The 18,311-nt window shown below is 37.4% G+C and overlaps 1 protein-coding gene across 2 annotated transcripts in view; it reads left to right on the forward strand.

The window, feature by feature from the left end:
* The window catches only part of SUCLG2 (succinate-CoA ligase GDP-forming subunit beta), a 107,913-nt gene that overhangs the window by 15,469 nt on the left and 74,133 nt on the right, over positions 1 to 18,311 (forward strand). For both annotated transcript variants that reach the window (XM_071439381.1, XM_071439382.1), the window contains exon 2: positions 4,811 to 4,952. In XM_071439381.1, coding sequence (XP_071295482.1) covers positions 4,811 to 4,952 — 142 coding nt within the window. The remainder of the gene's footprint in view (positions 1 to 4,810; positions 4,953 to 18,311) is intronic.

Raw genomic sequence — 18,311 nt, forward strand, 5'->3', positions numbered from 1 at the left:
TTATATTGAAGCAAATTTTTGCTAGAAGATGTACTTTTAGTTCCACTCTGCTTTAACTAAGTTGCTAGTTTTTCAGCCCTTGTTATTTAAATAATGCAATTTTTTTCTTGTCATGTGACAGCTAAAGAATTGGCAAATGGAATAGTGGAAGAATAATGCAAATCCAAATACATTATTTGTGCAGAGCCTTTAGCATTTTATTAAAAAAAAACCTACCAAAAAAAAAGTGTTAAGTAAGAGCTTGTGCAGGTTATATGAAGAATCAATTTTTTTCCTAGCAGTAGTCAATAAACCACAGATACAATTCTGCAACACCTGACCTTGTTAAGATGATCAAAAAGAAATATTTGATTTCTTGATGTGTGTGCCACTCATTTAATCATGCTGTGGGACTAAATATGGTCTCTGCTTATATAAAGAAGGAACTTTGGACAGAAAGCTTGTTCAGAACAAAATACACAATTCCCACTAATAGCAATTTTCTAAATCCTCCTCACTATATATATTTTTGGTCTACATTAGTGTGATTCTCACTGGTAACAAAAATCTTGGAGATTGAGAAGGGAAGAGAGATTAGAGGTGAAACCCAAGCAATATTTTTTGCTTTTGGAAAATGCCAAATAATTCTAGCCAGCAGGAGAAAATCTGGTTTGAAAGTTGTACTTGAATAAATAATTCTGCCTTCATCTCACTTCATGTTACTGCTCAGTTGAGGCCTTTTGTTCCACTTACTTGAGTTTTGGGATTTTTGATGTTGTTGTCAGGCTCTCAGGAAATGTTATCAGTTGTAAAAGAGCTCTATTTAAGTGTACTAATCTCTTTGATAAGCACTTTCATTAGAAATTTAATCTTAAGAAATATCTTATTAGGATGAATTTCAATCCTCTTTAAAGCTTTATTATTTTAAATAACAACATTTTATTTTCTGTGTGCTGCTAGTAATGTTTTCTTAGTTTCAAAAACTGATTTATTCTTAAACCTTATTTGTGGTTTGAAAATAACCAACACCTTTTGATTTACCAGGCAGATCTGAATCTCAAATAAGATCCACTCTGCATCTTCAATGTGCACATCAATACACAACACAAAGTTCCTATATGAAAGAATAACAGAAAATGCTACCAGTGGAAAATGTCTGTCATCTTATGAAGATGAAAGATGAGATGTCACACAGGGAGTCAGGGTTTACTAAAATCCACACACAATTTCCAGTCTCTTCTTCACAGGCTGGTGGGACAGGATCTACTCCTTGTACTGCAGCCCAACCTTGCAATAAAGAGAGAGATGAAACACAGATACAGCTTGAACTTGTGGAACATTCTGGGTGTCAGCTGGGACAGAGCTTCATGGAAAGATCTGAGACATCTCTGGTGTTTTCTCATCTGTTTTCTGACCAATGTGTGAGGAGATAAAAATATTCAAGGGGGGATAAACTGGGATTAGAAGGTGATGAGAACAATTAACAGAAATTACTAAAAGCTAGACTCTGCTTTCCTGTGCTGTAGGTTCTCTTTCAGCTGTTCTCCCCATTCCCTTTTTCACACTGAGATTATTTTTCTGATGCTGATTTACCATCTAATTCTTTAGTCTGTCTTTGCTGAGAGCTGGGACTGAACTGGCCAATCTAACAGTGCTGTTTGATGCTGCTGCAAGCAATGGAACAGCTGTAAAACAGGAGAATGAGTAAAACAAAGATGTGATGGCAGAGTTGTGTTCTGTGCCAGATTAAAGTCTCCTTCTAACAAATTTCAGGGGGAAGGGTTGGATTAAGGCTGCCTACAGAAGACTATCTATGGGAAATAGCTTTCTCTCAAACCTTGTAGGTTTTTCTCTAGAGTTTTGGGGCTGTACCTTTGTGCATTAGCATCTTACTGTCAGTCTCACATGTTGATTTATCTGTAGAATGCATAAAAGTTTATGATGCCCAAGAATTTAGGCCATTTGAAGCTCATCTGAGATTTTTGAGAATGTTTGGTATAAATGTATTTGGAGGGTAGGGATTCAAGGTTCTTGTATAAATTCAGATACACATTTATTGCAGCCAAAGCATCTTGGGTGGAAATTAGTTCAAAGCAGCATCTCATGTTTCTGTGATTTCATGGTCACCTTTTTTTTGTCTTCACCCTAAAATGCATGTCCACAGCTGTTTTGATTTTTCAAGATAGTCTTGAAAGAGCAGTCACCTTTACAGATTCAAAGCTTGTGCTTTATTTTATCTCTTGTAACTGCTTTGGTTTTCCTGCTGTCCCCATGACATATGGTGGGTATCCTGCAAGTGCTTTAAAGCAAGTTTTTCATGTTCCTTGCTCTTCAGAGCTTCTGGTACAGACTTCAGATACTTATTAATTATATCAAGCAGTTCATTCACAACCAGGAGTTTGTCTTTTGTGCAAAGACTTGATTGAAAGTGCTCAGTTGGCACTCAGTAAGATGGTCTCTCTTTGAATTATGTGATATAGCAGGGAAAAAAGTCTGCTCACTAACCTGGGGTTTGTAGGCTTTGTTCTTCTGTGCCAGCAGTTGTTGAGCAGACCTTTGTCTCATCACCCTTAGGACTGTCTCATCACCCCCCAGACCCTTTTCTAAGGAATGATTCTTTTATTTTCTTTCTGTGTTCTTCAGACTGGTCTGGTTCATCATTTAGGAAAGAAATATTTCGTAATATCGTAATATTACTTGTCCAGCTTCTGTAAGAAATGTCCCTTATGTCTGTCTGCACTTTATGCATATGTAATAAGACTTTTAGCATCTCATCAGTGGAATATCTCTGTGGGACATTTTGAGTTATATTTTGAGTTTTAATGCTGTTGGATCCCAAAAGCACCTGTGAGGTGCTGAGAGGGTTCTTGGGAGCAGAGGTCACTGCAGTTCCCATTAAGCAACAGCCACAAAAATCTTCCCCAGAATTAATTTTTAAAAATATTTTCCTTCTTATTTATTTGATTTAGATCAGCTTAGTAATACTTATATGTGAAACTGGTTTATTTTTCTAAGTTATGAATAAAAGCTGTTTTGAAGACTTGGTCTAAATTATAAAACCAGTGACCAAAATTTTATCAGCAGTATTACTGACCTGTAGAATTTTTTATATAAAGTAAAAGGGTCCCTCCTGGCCCCTAGTGTTAATCCCTTTGTGGGAATGATCCTGAAGTGATAATTGTTAGAGCCTAGCAGAGAATTTATAATAGGAAAACAAATTAAATGTCAACAATTATGAAAGGGACTTTAAATTTTGACCCTACCTTTGAAGTATTGCATAACTGTAATAACATATCCATGAATAGCATGGAGGAATATAAATCATATGAGGTGTCTGTATGATGTGCAGAATTAGAGATAGCCATGGAGCAAACTGACAATGCCATTTTGTTCCTCTAAAATACATTAATCAGGTTATGCATAAAAGGATTTAAAATGTCATCCTGAGCTATTTGTAACTGTTTAAGTTCAGTGGGAGTCACTTTTACAGAAAACATGCAGTTCTATACTGTAGAAGATGGGTTTGTGTTTTCTTTGTGCATCAATCTTTTGTGCTGTGTTTCAAAGAGAATAGAACAGATGGAAGTTTGCTTTTGAGACACCTCAGCCTGTAAACCTTGAGTGTTGTGAGAGGGTGTGTTATTGATAGCACAGAGAGGTTTTGTTTCCAGTATAAAGTTGCATTAGGTTGATAATTTTTTTATCATGCTGTTAGAGATGAAAGTATAGTAAATAATCCTCTTTGTCCAACATTTCTAAATACGTAGCACTGGCTTGCATGCTGTGTTCCTTACTTCAGGAGAAACCAAGAACTGATTGTGGCTGGCTGCCAGGGGGACAGCACTTTGTCTCTCCATGTGGGAAAAGCATCTTTGGCTGGCACAAAATGGAATTATACCATTGCCAGGAGCCAGCTCCACCTTTGCCATTATAACATTGCCAGGAGTCAGCTCTAGCTCCTTAATTATTGCTTTTGTGTGAATCAATTCATCCTGTGTGGAGAATGTGTCCTTTCTTAAAACCATTCAGTAAAGATCTCTGACTTCTGTAGAGTCTCAAGGATTCCTGCAAGGACAAGCACATGGGGTGTCTTGGTGTGTGTAAGATCTTTGTACCCATGGGGTGTGGATGTGTTTATATTCCCACAGGGGCATCTTAACTGGCATGTCAGGAATGAGGAGGGAATTATTCTCATTATTCTCATTATTCTAATTATTATAACCAGCTGTTGTTGGCCTGGCATGGCTGATGTGGCTCTGCTGGTGTCCTGCTGCTTAGAAGCACAATGAACAAACCAGAGATAGCAGACCACTGAAAATACATGTATTAGTGTATAGTTTCTTACAGAATAATGCTAATTCCATGTCTCTTGTTTTTCTTCTCAGATATGCTTCAACAAATGCATAGAATCAGTGGAAATAATTTTATAGGGAAGGATTAGGTGAAATGTTGTAGAATAAGGATATTTAACATGAAACTGAATTTGTTTTAATGTAAGAGTCTGTTACTACTTTTATAGCAGAGGAAAACATTGAAACATAAATAGACTTTGGAGTTCAAGCCAAATTTGCCTTGATATTAAATGCAAGACATTTTGTCTGGCCAAGTGAGCCTTGTGTAGCTTTTAAAAAATATCTGTAGCTTTCAGAGCACTTGGGATGCACAAATGTTAAGAAAAGACACTTAGGTAAATCAATAAGTATTTTACCTTTTCTCTGGGTGTTGTTTAACTGCTGGTTTGAGATAACCATAAGGTGGAAGAGCTCAGTGGGCTGTCTCATGAACTCTTCTTAATGAGCATTATGTTATTTTCCCCTCTTGTTGTTTCTAGGCTGTTCAATTAACCCCCAGACGATGGCTCAACCTGCAGGAGTACCAAAGCAAAAAAATAATGGCAGACCATGGGGTTACAGTTCAGAGATTCTTTGTAGCTGATTCTGCAAATGATGCCCTGGAGGCTGCTCAGAGACTGAGTAAGTTGACTGATAATGGGAGAACTCTGCTTCACTGGGTAGCAATCTGGAAAATAAATTGTTTTCTAATAAGTTTAAACAGTCTTTAAATTCATGCTTACTGAAAAGCTTTGATATTTCATCCAGACTATAAATATATGCTCAATTTTATATATGAACAAGTTTTTAGTGGCAGTACTTAGAACTTTATTTCACAAATGTTTTGCATGCAGCATGTAACATGAATTCTTTAATTAACATTGTAATAATTGAGAATGTAATAAATTGTTGTGGAGGAAATGTGTTTTGTACACTTGATATAACTTAAGGATCTGAAATAAATGAACTTATGTAACAAGCTGTTTTCAAACAAAAATTTGCTGTATTCAAAAGCAAAGGAAGGAAAAGGTTGTGGCCTCTCCATTTTAAAAGATATTTAGATGTTTGTAAATGTGTGTTCAAATGAAGAACTAGAAAAGGTGAGTTGAGTTACCATCACAAAAGGATGTAACCGTGCCTTGAAGACAAGACCCTGCATCTGGAGCTTTATTTTGTTTCTCTGACAACATCCTCATTGTGGTGTGGTGAACAAAAGATGATAATGTGGGTCAGAAATGAATTTATGTAATAGCTTTTCTCTCAAAAATAAATTGTTAAAGTACTTTTTCAGTCTGTTCTAACGGAAATAATTTTTCTATTGTTTAAAGTTGCACAGTTTTCCTCTTTTCATTCAGAGTTTGTTAATATATCAAATATCAAAATGCCAGAGGCCAGACATTATTGTAGTCTAATTGTGTAGTAACAGGAAGGTTTTTTGGTTTGTGCTTTACATAATGCACAGGCCACTCAGTTAAATGCATTTCAATTTTGCACACTGGAAGGTAAATTAACACAACTTCCTCATATCCAAGATCTCATCAGAGCTCAAGTAGCTGAGTAGCATTAGCATAATGGCTTGTTCAATCTCTAGAACTTCATTAAGGTGATACATCTTTCAGTGATCAAAACCTTCTTATGACAATCAGTATATTTGAAAATATATCTGAAATAAAAAACTAAATGCAAGTGTTATGGGCATTTAGCAGTAGAAAATGGCAAATTCGGACATAAAGCAAAGCACGTGAAATTGGAGTGTTTCCTCATGTCTGGATATCTGAGGAAATCAAGGAATGCTAACTGAAGCTGTGGCAGGTTTATCACCAGTCTTACAGCACTTAAACTCTCCTCCTTGTGATTGAACTCATAAATGGATTGGCCTGTCCAATAACTATTGCTGTTCTTGATCCCTGTGACTATTTGGAGATATAAATTACTCCATTAAAGGCAGTGAACCTCCTCTGTTTTATGATGCTAGGTTTATTTTAAATAACCTCTGTAGCTTGCATGCTTTGCAAATCACAGAAATATCTGTCTGTTAAAAAGAAACAAACAAATAAACAGCGTTTAAATGACCAAAAGTAAAATCCAGAACTAAAAAACGTTTGCTCACGCAACTTGATCAGGTAATTTTTATTTTAATTGTGTGGGCTTGCTAGCACTTCAGGAAGTAGAAGTTAGTGATACTTTTCTTCATTTGATGTAGTTGCACTCAGCCATGGTGCACTACTGAGCATGAAAGAATTGTGGTTTATGGTGTGGAATCTATTTCATGTTGGAATGACTGACACACCATTGATCCACTTAATAATTAACAACATCCTCGTTATCATTCTGGTGCTGTGCTGTCCTTGTACTTCTAACATGCACTTTGAAAACTGAGAATCAAGAACATCACTTTTGCTGCTGTAGTCATTGTTGTTCCAAGATTTTGCCAGGTTTATGTTCTTTGTGATCCCTCAGATTAATATTGGCTCTGTCACTCAGGGTTATCTGCACAATTTGCAACTGAATATGCAACCACACAAAGTAAAAAGACATGGGAAAACAGGAAACTTCAGCCTATAGGAGGCATGAAATATTATGAAATAAAATAACCAGTGAAGGCATTTTGGGGATGTTGTTGATAGACAGGCATTCTGCAGTAAAATATGGGGAGAGGCCAACCTCCCCTGCCAAGTCCTGCTCAAAAATCTCATGTTTCAGGTGCTGTGTGTCACATTGCAGCTATCCTTCACTTTGGCTTCTTCAAACAAGAAAAGGTGCTTGTCAGCATATTTTAAGGGTAAAGATAGGATAAAGTTCTAAAAGTCAAAGGTTCAGTATTTTTCTTGTGAAAGAAAACTCTTTCTATGGCCCTCAGGAATACAAGAAATACAGAAAACAAGAATTTTCCTTTTTAATCTTAGAGCATTACATCATATGGGTCTGTGTGATTAAGGGGTACAGGTAAGGGGATAGGAATTTCTGTCATGGAAGTCTGCATAAAGTCTGGAATTCACAATTTAACTTCACAATTTCACCAACTGTTTTGTGCTTGACAGAGCTGTCTTTACTGCTGCAGGGCCTGTGCTCACCAGCTTTGCTATTGTTGGATTTCCTGTTGATGCAATGGAAAGAGATGAGATGATTTTTTGCTGCTGTCTTCACTTGTCAGGAAGGTGTTAATGCATGTCTTCTTGAAAGGGTTTGCCTTTATCCAGTATCAGCAGTTTTGTTACACTTTGCTCATTTCCTCTGTTTCTCTCTATTTTTATTAATATATACGCTGAATGTTAATTTTTCTCAGATATTTTCAAAACTCACCAACTGCACAAAAGACAGTCTGCAAGGAATTTTTAATGGAACTAAAGGATTTTTTTCCCCTTCTAAGATAAGAATGGCAGATGTAAGAAAAATTAACATGACATCACTAATATTGACTTCAAAAGAAGTTGTACACAATACAGAATTAAGCCCCAAGGAATTCATTGCCTTCTATGTGCTAAGCAATTTCCCAGTGTAACTTTTGTAGAGAAGGCAATATTTGCAGAGTGCCAAGAAATTCAGTCCACAATAGTTTTCTCATTTGTGTTAAAATTCCTTGTTTTTCAAGAGAGGAAGGAAAGATGTTGTCCTGCTTTGCTGCACAGTATGGTGTTGCTTGATCTGCTTTCTGAAGAAACTTAATTTGTAAACAAGTTCTTACAATTCCAGTGCAACTATTTAATAGAAAAAAAAAAAAAATACTTGTGAGCCAAGTTTTTGTCTGATGTATAAGCTCATGTGGCTGTTTTTATATTAACTCACAAGTCTTCTGATCTAATTCTCACATAATTTAGGGCTTGTTTAGCCAGAGAAGGCATTTCCTTACTTGCTGTTTCTTTTCCTTGTACTGTAGCACCAACACCTAAGGAGATAATCCTTATCTAGGCTGTGTGTGCACTGCCACTGCCTGCACTGTGCATCATTTGTGAAAGGAAAATCTGTGCACTGTGCATCATTTCAGGGCATCGTTCACTCTGGGCTCCTCAGCACAACCCCTTGAGTCTCGTGTTCTGCTCTTTGTGCTCTGCCTGATGGAGAAGTTGTTAAGGGCCCATCATTTCCAGCCAGGAGGTGGGCAGAGCTGAGAGGGGCTGTGATTCTGGTGAGGGGGCTGCTGTGCACTCTCATTTGGCTCTTTGAATCAGTAGAGAGCACAGAGGTGGCTGGCACTGCTGACAGTCCTAAATCGATGCCAGGAACTTCGCACGTGTTTCTTTTTCTGAATTTTAACAAAAACAATAGAATGCTGCCTGTTGCCACTTAGAGTGTTTCATTACATTTAGGAATCAGTCAGGTGCAGTGTTCACACTCTATCACAGAGAAATGCAGTTCAATTGAGAGCAAGGTTTTTATTCACTCTTCTTAAAAAAATAATAAAACAAAATATAGCCTCTGCATGTCCTATTTCTATTGCTTATGCATGAGGGAACTCATAAAATTCAGCTTTGGACTGAAGGTGTGCTTTTTCTATCAGGCTGGAGAGGTAAACATGTATTTTATAAGGAACAGAAAAGGTTTATTGAAGCATCTTTTCATGAGGTCATTTACCTGTCACCTATTAGTCACCATTTTTTAGAATATTGAAAGAGTTCTTGGTCATGTGAGCACCAGTCTCCTTCCTTTCTCCGTTCCTGAAGTTTTTTTTTCTCCCCATGGCTTTTTAATTTAAAGGGAAGGCTGCATTTTTAGATGCTGTTTTAGATCCCTTATCTGAAAATTCACTTCTCTAGTACTAGTTGTGAAAACCACTTGAAAGCAATTTATGTTTAGCAGGGATCAAAAATTGACCTTTAGGCTGGTGGTGTCCTTTTTGTGTAGATCATGAACAATTTGTTGGTGATAATTCTGTCTGCATTTAATTTAAGCTTTTATGCTGGGAAAATTAAAAACATCCTTGAACCTGTTGTTTCTGAGGATATTTGAAATGTGATTTCAAGTCCTTTTTTGTTATACTAGGAAGAGCTATTCTATGAGTATCCTGTACAGAGTGGCCCCCCTATATAAAATTTTATTTGAGAAACTTGGCTACTTAGCTGATCTTTTTTTACTGTCATCATGGGGTTGCTTATGTGATTTAATTTTCTCTCTGTTTCTGTCCATCAGGATAGGTAGCAGAATTGCTTCTTTCAGCATTTCTATGATTTTCTTATTTATTTCCATTCTATGCCTCACTGTGAAGTAATAATTTTTCACCTGTACAAAAAGAGTTATTTCTCCAAAACCCTCAAGTACTTCCTGGTTATAACTAGTTATTTTTTAAAGCCACTCAGGTAATCCTTTTCTGCATATGTTGAAAAAGTCATGTGTTGCTGCAATAGCATTCCAGGGAGCTGTGCACAGAACTTTGCTTGCTGGTGAGCAACAGCTCTCCCACAAGTCCTCTTATTTTCTCTGACAGCTTTTATTAAAGTTCCTTAGACTTAAATTATAGCTTTCTGAAACTGTTCTTTTCAGGCAAAATAATGCTGTAAGTTATTGACTAATATGACCTTATTCTCACATGGGTAAGTACTTAGAAAACAATCTTTTAAATTTAATAGAAAACTGGTGGTGGATGAGCTGCCTTGGACCACATTCAGTGTTACTGAACATGAGTACATGAGTATTTCTTTGTTCCACTTAATGGATTTTGCCTTGTCAGAGGAATGAAATCTAAAATTAGAGTGAATCTGCCTTTTCCAAGCCACTTCTCAATGATAGAAAATACCTGTTAATGCTCCATTATTTGCAGTCTTCATAACACATCCCTTGAATGCGTCAATTCAAAGCTCCACAAAATTTGTCAGTGGTTTTGCTCTCTTTCTGTCCCTTGCTCAGTTCCTTGTTGTTTCTCAGAGCCTTCTCCTCCCTGTGCTCATTTGCTCTTTTCTTCTCATCCTTTCTCCCACCTTATGAGTTCTGATTGGGAAAATCCTCTTCCCTTTTTTTTTCTTTTTTTTTTTTTTTTGTGCTAAACAGTCAGTTGTTACCTTATTTAGCATAGTTAGAGCACATATTTAGCAGTTGTGTACTGCTAAAAGCCATTTTTGTGCATACTGGTTTTTTGCTTGCTGGAGTGCTTTGCTCAGACTCACATTTGCTTGGCTTGGCAATCACAGAAGGTGATTTTTCTGTGTATGATCAGAAGAAAAATACTGATTGCTAGCCATGGTTTATATGATATTTAAATATTATCAAACAATATTGCAAATAACGGTTTTTTTCCTTCATTTTTCCATGTTGCAATGATATGATTTTTGGAAAAAATCCCCAAGAATCAGAGTTGTGCAAACAACTTTAATATTCTCATTTGTGTCTGAAAATGATGAAAATAATTAAGTAGAGTAAAAATTATGAAGGCAACATGTTGTTTGCTGCTGTTGCAGTAATCCTTTGTAGGAGGCTTGGTAATCAATATGTCAGTGACCCAATTTATTTACCTCATATACTGGAGGAAAAAGATCAGTCCTGGAAAATCAGAGGAGCCAGAAAAGGTGTTACAGGGTTTTGTTCACCAAATGTGCTGTGCTAGGGAGTTTGTTGGAAGGTCCTGGGGAATTTGCTGTGATACAGCTACAGAACAAACCAGGAATAAAGCACCTCTGCATTGTGGTTATTTTTATGCACATTCTTGATTTCCTCACACATTGCTTTTTGGGGCTTTAGCTTAATCTGTCTTGGAAGCTGAACTGCACAAGGCACAGTCAAGGTGGAATTAAGATTTCCTTTGAGGGTTTCACACTCAGTGAATGTTGGTGCTACAGGACCTTTCCCCTGGACAGGAGCCCTAAAGCTGTGCTGTTTTCTCCTCTGTATTTGTGTGGGTTGGTTGGGTTTGAATCTTGTAATCCTGCCTATGCTTCCCTCCTCCCTTTGTGTCTCATGCTGAGAAACTGCTTCACAGGGGTGGCAGAGAATTGGAAAACTTTTGTGTGCAGCAGTGTTTAAGCAATGCAACATCCTTGGTACACCCTGGGAGGGCTCTCTGCCTTTGCTTTCCTGCTTGTCTCATTCCACCAATGTTTTTCCACATAAAGTCTTGGCACCTCTGTGTTTTCTGTGGAATCCAGGCAGCTGTGGAACCACACATGCATTTGTTGGTAATGGCCAATGTATTGCATCCTGTGTGCCAGAAAAAACAGGTAAAGAAACTTCCAGCTTCTCTAGCTGGGAGCTTGAGTTTTATTCTTTTCCAAAGAAACTTAATAATGAATTTTGTCAAAGCTCACCACTGGGTATTGTTTTGTTTCAAGTTAAACCTTTTTGTTTCAAGTTAACTTAAAAATGGTGGGTTTTTTTAATATTTTAGAAATGAACGTACTTTGCAAGACCCTCTGCCTCCAGAGAAATTACAGAAATAGTTATTTTGAAATGCATTGTTATGAAAAACAAATTGTTTTGTTTTTCTTATCTATTCCCTTCGTTAGAGAATTACATGCTGAGTGTGAGTCAGTAAATGCAAGCTTGAGACTGCTTACATTAGTTGGATATTTTATAACCATTCTTTGTCACCAAATGTCTTCATATTCAATAGATTTATAGTAATATGAGTAATGGCTTGGGGGCTAACAAATCAAAATCTCATTTCAGATGTTTGACACTAATGTTGAGCTGACTTATTGTTCTCTGTGTTGGATTTCTGATCAAATTACCAAAATAGCTGCTTGAAAGTAAAACACAAAGTCAAAAATATTCTAGAAATGGGGTACTGAATTCAAAACATAATGTGTGCCACAGAGTGTGGGCTTTTGGAAATTTCAGTTTTGTTAAGTACACTACTGGATTTTTGTTCATAAAAGAAGGAGACAACAGAAGTTATAGTTCTTGATTCAGGAATTTTATCATGTGGGGAAAAATGCAAAGTTTTACAAGAAGGGTACAAGATGACTGCTGGTATTTATTCCACTCTTGTCACACCATATTTTATGGTTCTTCAAGGTAGTTTTGCAGCTGCAGAACAATAACCAGATGCGTAATTGAGAAGCAGCTGCATGAAATTTTCATTTTTTATGCATAAAATCAGAACCATTACACACACTTTATGTATAAGGTACGAAATACTAAACAAAAATGTTTTCTCTGTAGTACTAGCAGCTGTGTAAAGGAGAGAAATCACTTCTTCTGTACTCTCTAGGTGCCCATCAACTTCTAAATGTTCAGGGCCTGATTACTGAAAGCAAGTTTCATTCTTCTCTTGTTTTCTTTCTTCTTTTCCTTGTTTGTTACTTGTGCTGTGTTGTGCTGCATCTTCTGTGTGATCAGTCCCAGTGGATAATCCCATGTATAGAGCTCTCAAATACAAAATTGATGCTCATGACTGTTTTTCATTTAAACTTTTCAGTAGAAGGACTTGTAGCACAATCATGTTGAATAAAATCTAAGAAGGAATGATGGCAGTCCTAAGATGGGAGAGTTTATGATTGATATTGTCATGATTTTCCTGTAGTGTGCCCCAAGTGACACAGGGTACAGCAGGAAGATACTGTTGTTGGTTATCTACTTTTTATATATAATTTATTTGGGAAAGTTTCCCTTTTTTTTTTTAAATTTGTCAATTGTTTCTATTAAATTTATTACACATTTTGTCTTTATGCAGCAGGTGGTGGTTTAGGATGGGCTGGATTGACAAGTAAGGATATTAACTTGTACATTTGCTATAAAAGCACATGGCTTGGAACCAAGCCAGGTATCTCTCACAGCTGACTTTTCAACTCCTGTGAAGCTCAGAGAACATGCAGCATCCAGCCCCCATGCCGTGATTCCCATCCCCTCTTTCCTCCTCAGCCTCTTCCAGTCAATGAGGTAATATTAACTGGTATTTTGCAAAGGTTAGGGTGCCTTGCAAGAGCTTGTTTTATCTTTAAAGACAGGAGTAATTTACAAGTTTAATATATCAGCAGTTGAGAAGTATGATCATAAGAGGCTGTGATTATTTTTTTTTTTTTTTGGTAGATAATCTCTACCTAAAATGGTAGAGCAGTTTTTGAAGCTAAGGATGCACTGACATTTTGTAAATCTGCTACTTCATATTTGAGAAAGTGCTGTGAATTTAAAATATGTTTATCTACATTTCTTCAAATATTTGCAGTTCAAGAAAAGTAAAATATTTCAACACATTTATGAATACAAAATGTGTCTTTGTAACCCTGCTGGATTCAGCTGGGAGATATTATCTGACTCTCTGCATCACAGTGTATTTTAAATGATGCTCTAACCCTTGAGGATGTCACCACGAAAAAATATTTAGTCAGAATCATGTTCAGGGTAGTTCCAGAAGTTAGCTATGCTCTTATTTTAAGTGATTTTTGTTTTATTAAGAAAAATCTGAAGTTGACAATTTTACCTCTGTGTGGCACACTCTCCCTGGTCCTCAGTTAAAGTCAGCTTTTGTTCTGTACATCATTATGAAGGGGAACATTTTTCTTGCACCTCCCCTGGGCTTAGTTGGACTGCTCACCTGAGTAAGATGAATATGGCTAAACTTCAGGCTATAAATCTTAAATTTATCTATTGTTCTAAATACTTAAGAACAGCCCTGGGGGTTTTGGAGAAAGAGAAGAGAAAGGCAACCAAGAAGAGTTTGCTGTATAAACAGTTAACAATATAAAGTTATTTACATTTAACAGTTAACAATAAAACTGGGAAGGTTCACCTGTGCTGCACTGCACTTCCCTCTCCTCCTGCCAAGTCTTTGACCCCTCTGTTCCTGCAGTTGTTCACCTGTTTAGCAGGAGCTTTCCTGATCTTGGTGAGTTGTGCTTTGTCCCCACTGCAGGTTATTCATAGAAGTCCTGATGCCACGTCTGCATGCCCAACACCCCCTCTTTGTCTTGTTCCCTCAGATAAATCTTGTACCTGGGTTTTGGGTTTAGCTCATTAGGTGTTCAGTGTGCTTGATTTTCTTACTGCCTTTCCACATCTTGCCTTCAGTATAATACAGGTTATGCTTGGGTATTTTGGAATAATAGTGGGACAAGAGAGACTTGAGACTGATTACTGCAAATTTGACTATCTTAGGAAAAACTATTCTTATGCAATCTTCCCCCCCCCACAATTAAATACAGGCTTATGTCTCATGCCATAAAGTAATTTGCCATTTAAATATGATGATTAATTTATACTATAAATAACTTGCTTATTTTATCTTCTGAGTCACATTCCTATTTGAAGTGCATATACAGATAGTATTTATTTAGTTGTTTTTTTGATCCTTAAGAAGCCAAACTAGGTGCTTAAAGATGTTTGTATGAAAAAGTGGTTTTACAATTTTAAGATGAAAAAATTTCATGTATTTTCATATTTTATGTTGTTGCTTTACAAGATGAGACTCCTGAATTGTTGAGCTTATGCAGCTTTGTGACCATTTTCACAATTTTGATTTATGGGTTCTGATTTATGGCTGAGTTTTATGTTGAGTTTCTGATGTTTAGAGTCCTGTAAATAGCGAGAGGTCTGGACTTCCACAGACTGGAGTAAGCATTCCTTCAGAAATCTCTCTGCTGCTGAAGAAACAAAATAAACCAGTCAAATGAAATACTAGAGAGAGACTTTTAAGGGCCAAGGTTCAGTGGTAATTGAACATGAGTTGCATAGCACTGAAGATGGCTGGAAGTCAGAATTTTCAGTTGTGCAGAAAGGATGCAATTAGTGCAGTTAACAGCAGGTAGGGCATGATAATTATATGTTCTTTTGTCTCTATGAATTGTTTTAGCTATTTAGAGCCTTCTTCTTTTGCATGCTATTAAGTAAGGTATACTTCAAGAGGCTTTCTGAGAGTAAACTGTGACCACAGTTTATACAAATGTGATTTATGCTCCCTTAGACACCAGTTCTGAGCTTGATTTTGAAGTGAGAAGGTTGAAAGGTAAGAAATGGCAGAAGCATGAACAAAACATCATGCAAAAATGTTGCCTTTAAATAAAGGTTGCCCTATTGTGTATCTGACACTTCAATAAAATCTGGAGCTCTTTCCAGCAGCACAGGGAGGAGGAGTAATCTGCTGCAGGTTTATTTTCAGCTGTTACCTCATGTGATTTGTAAACCAGGCAGACAGGATTCCATGACTCTGCAGAAGCTGAGAAGTGGGCTTTCTGATGTGCCAAAGCAGCTTGCTGACCTTGAGCTAATGAAATATTAACCAGTTGTCAGGATGACACAGAGCATCTGTTTTTGAGGATTTGTAGGAGGGGACGTTGGGATGGTGCTTAGGTGACATCCCTGTCATTTATGGCAGACTGGCTGGTCCCACACACTCAGCTGGTTATAGAGCTGCTGTACAGATGTGGTCACATCTGCTGCTGACAAGTTTGACACACATTTGATCTGTGATCCTGCTTGTCTCAGGCTGAGAGGGTGCTGAAGGGCACTGTGCATGAAGGGTGTGACCATCTGGGATGTACTCACTCACCTGTTGTGTCAGCCCCTTTATAGGTTCAGCGTGGGTTCAAGGCACTTAAATTAGCTGCACATTCTCTTTCTTTGCCACCAAACCTGGTGTTTCATTCCATTTCTGTATTTTTTACCCAGAAAAGTTCCGTTTATATGTGAGTAATTGGGAAAGCTCCCAATTCCACTCTTTGATATGATTGCTCACTCATTGTGGTGTTTAGACTGTGCAATTTCATTAAAATATCTACAGTTGAATTTCCAAGCATAATATCTGCCTTCAAAATCCCCACAGAGCTCAACTTGCAGGAAGCCTAAATGAAACAGCTTTGCTGGTTTCCACTTCATGTTGAGATACATCCTTTCCTGCAAATGCTGATTGCCAAACCAAAAGCTCTCTCTTGCTTTTATATTCATTTTTCTAGGCTAATTTAATGTTATGAAACCTTTAAAACATGAGGTTTAATGTATATAGTTATATCTTTGCTGCTGAGCTGGTGATTGGAGCTTGAGAGACAAATGCCAAGCTGTCAGAACTGGGGGGTAGAATGTTTGTATTCCCTCCAAGGACTGGAAAGGGCTGGGATGTGAGAAAGGCATGGAGGCTTCTAATTAATCAGGACAGTGCTATCAGTAATTGAATGTATGTACTGCTCTGTGTCTTTAACTAACTGCAGAGTGCCCTGTTGAGTAGTAGAATTGGGTTGCCTTATGTACCCTCCCTGCTCTTTCCAAGCTCTAAAAGCTGATCATATATCTGAAGGAGAATCACAGATTGCATTCCTTGGGTTTCAGCTTAGCAGTGGTTGGCCTCAGTGCAGCCTGTTGGGTCATAACTACACAGAATTTGCTGTGCTGTCCAGAAATCTGCTCTGAACTGCTCTCTGTGGCAAGTCAGGTGCTGAATTGATTCAGATTAAACACTTGGGCAAAGCTGTGTGAACCCTTCCAAGTGCACAGGAAAAAAGAGATTAAAAAGACTGGAGGAGTGAAGGGAAGCACTGGGAAACCTGGAACTGACAGGAGCTTCTTGTGCTTCTCTGTGGGCTTTTGTGTGTCCTCAGCTTTCCTGTGAGGTTCAAGAGCAGGTCAGCAGTTGGTAAGCTCAGATTTCTTCAAGGACTTAAGGAGAATTTGTGCAAATAACTCGGGAAATTTGTGGTCTGGGAGTACCAATAATACCTGGTGTTAGGGAATGGTGGTTTCTGCCAATATCAACACATTGTTCTGTAATACAAGTTGTGACAGTAATCAAAGAAATTAATTAGTAAATGCAATAATTTTGGGCTCACAGTGGGTTAAAATGTGCCCCTGGTATCTAATGTCCCTACTACTCACTGTGTACAGTAAACTCAGTGGGAAGAAAGAGCCCATTTTAAAAGAGTGAGGAAGAAGGAGCCATCAGAAATATCCTATTCCTCCCAACAAAGAACTCCAATGAAGAACAGCCCTAGACCAGAATAAAACTGTCCACAGACCCAGAGGTTCAGTGGAAGGATGAGCATAACACCAGGAAAAGAGGTAGCAATTAGGAAATAGTTGTGTAACAATTTAAACTGCTTTATTACAGAGTTTTTTCCCCTGCATATAAGCAATTATTCCTGTTCTAACAAGTAAATCTGGAATTTAAAAAAAGCAGCTACATTGTTGAGATCATGGGTATATTTGCAATATAGTCTTGACTTTCTATGTGTCTAAATATGTAAATTGTGCTTTCTCTTTGCCTGTAAACAAGGTTTTGAGTGTAACATTGCTCATGGCTTAGGTTTCTGCAGACACCTAACAAGTGTGACCTGCTTCCCTGAAGGTTCTGTGCCTCTGGAAGGTTCCTGAGATGTGTGGGCTTCTCTGCAGGAGGCCAGTATTTGGGTTTTTAAACACCTTCCCTCCTTTTTTGTTATGAATCCAAAGTCAGTACACTGAGACCATTCCCCACTTGGAAATATTTTTTTACAAGAACAAAAAGACAGTTTCTTTTGTATATAAAGAAAGAAATAGGCTTATGTGCAGGCATGAAGGATCTTAAATAAAACATTGTCCTTTTTCTACCTTAGTTCAGCTGGGAAAATCAATTTTTGGTTCCTCAACTGCAAAGAAAGATCAAAAGGAAAAACTGACAATCCAAACAAAGGGCAAGGTGATGTGGGCTGCTTGCACTCCTGTTCCTTGGTGTGCTTCATACAGGCATTTTTCCAAGCTGAATATATTTACAGAAGAATCAAGGGTGGGTTTTTTTGTATCTCCAAATCAACAATGCTGTGACTAAAAGTGACCTGAATATAAAAGCAAAAAACCCCAACTTTATATTACACTTTGTGGAGCTCTTTGGTGCTAATTTAGGTAACAGTTCTCAGATATGTCAGGTTCTTCATTGCACAATACTTATGTTTTGAAGAATTGTCATTGATTTTGCTTCACTGAAACTGGCCAAAGCCAGTACTTTTTTCTTTTTTTTCTTTTTTTTTAGCACGTTATGTAATGCAAGAGAGAAAATATCTTCATTCTTGCTTAAATGCCAACCAGATGCATATTTAAATCTTCATATGAAAACTAATTTCAGTCAGTATGGAGGGAAACTTTATGGAGATTGGCTTTCCTGCTTTGTATTGATTC

The sequence above is a fragment of the Agelaius tricolor genome, unplaced genomic scaffold, assembly GCF_023055355.1.
Source record: "Agelaius tricolor isolate 1412-34295 unplaced genomic scaffold, bAgeTri1.0.p SCAF_14, whole genome shotgun sequence".
In the NCBI taxonomy this organism is placed as follows: Eukaryota; Metazoa; Chordata; class Aves; order Passeriformes; family Icteridae; genus Agelaius; species Agelaius tricolor.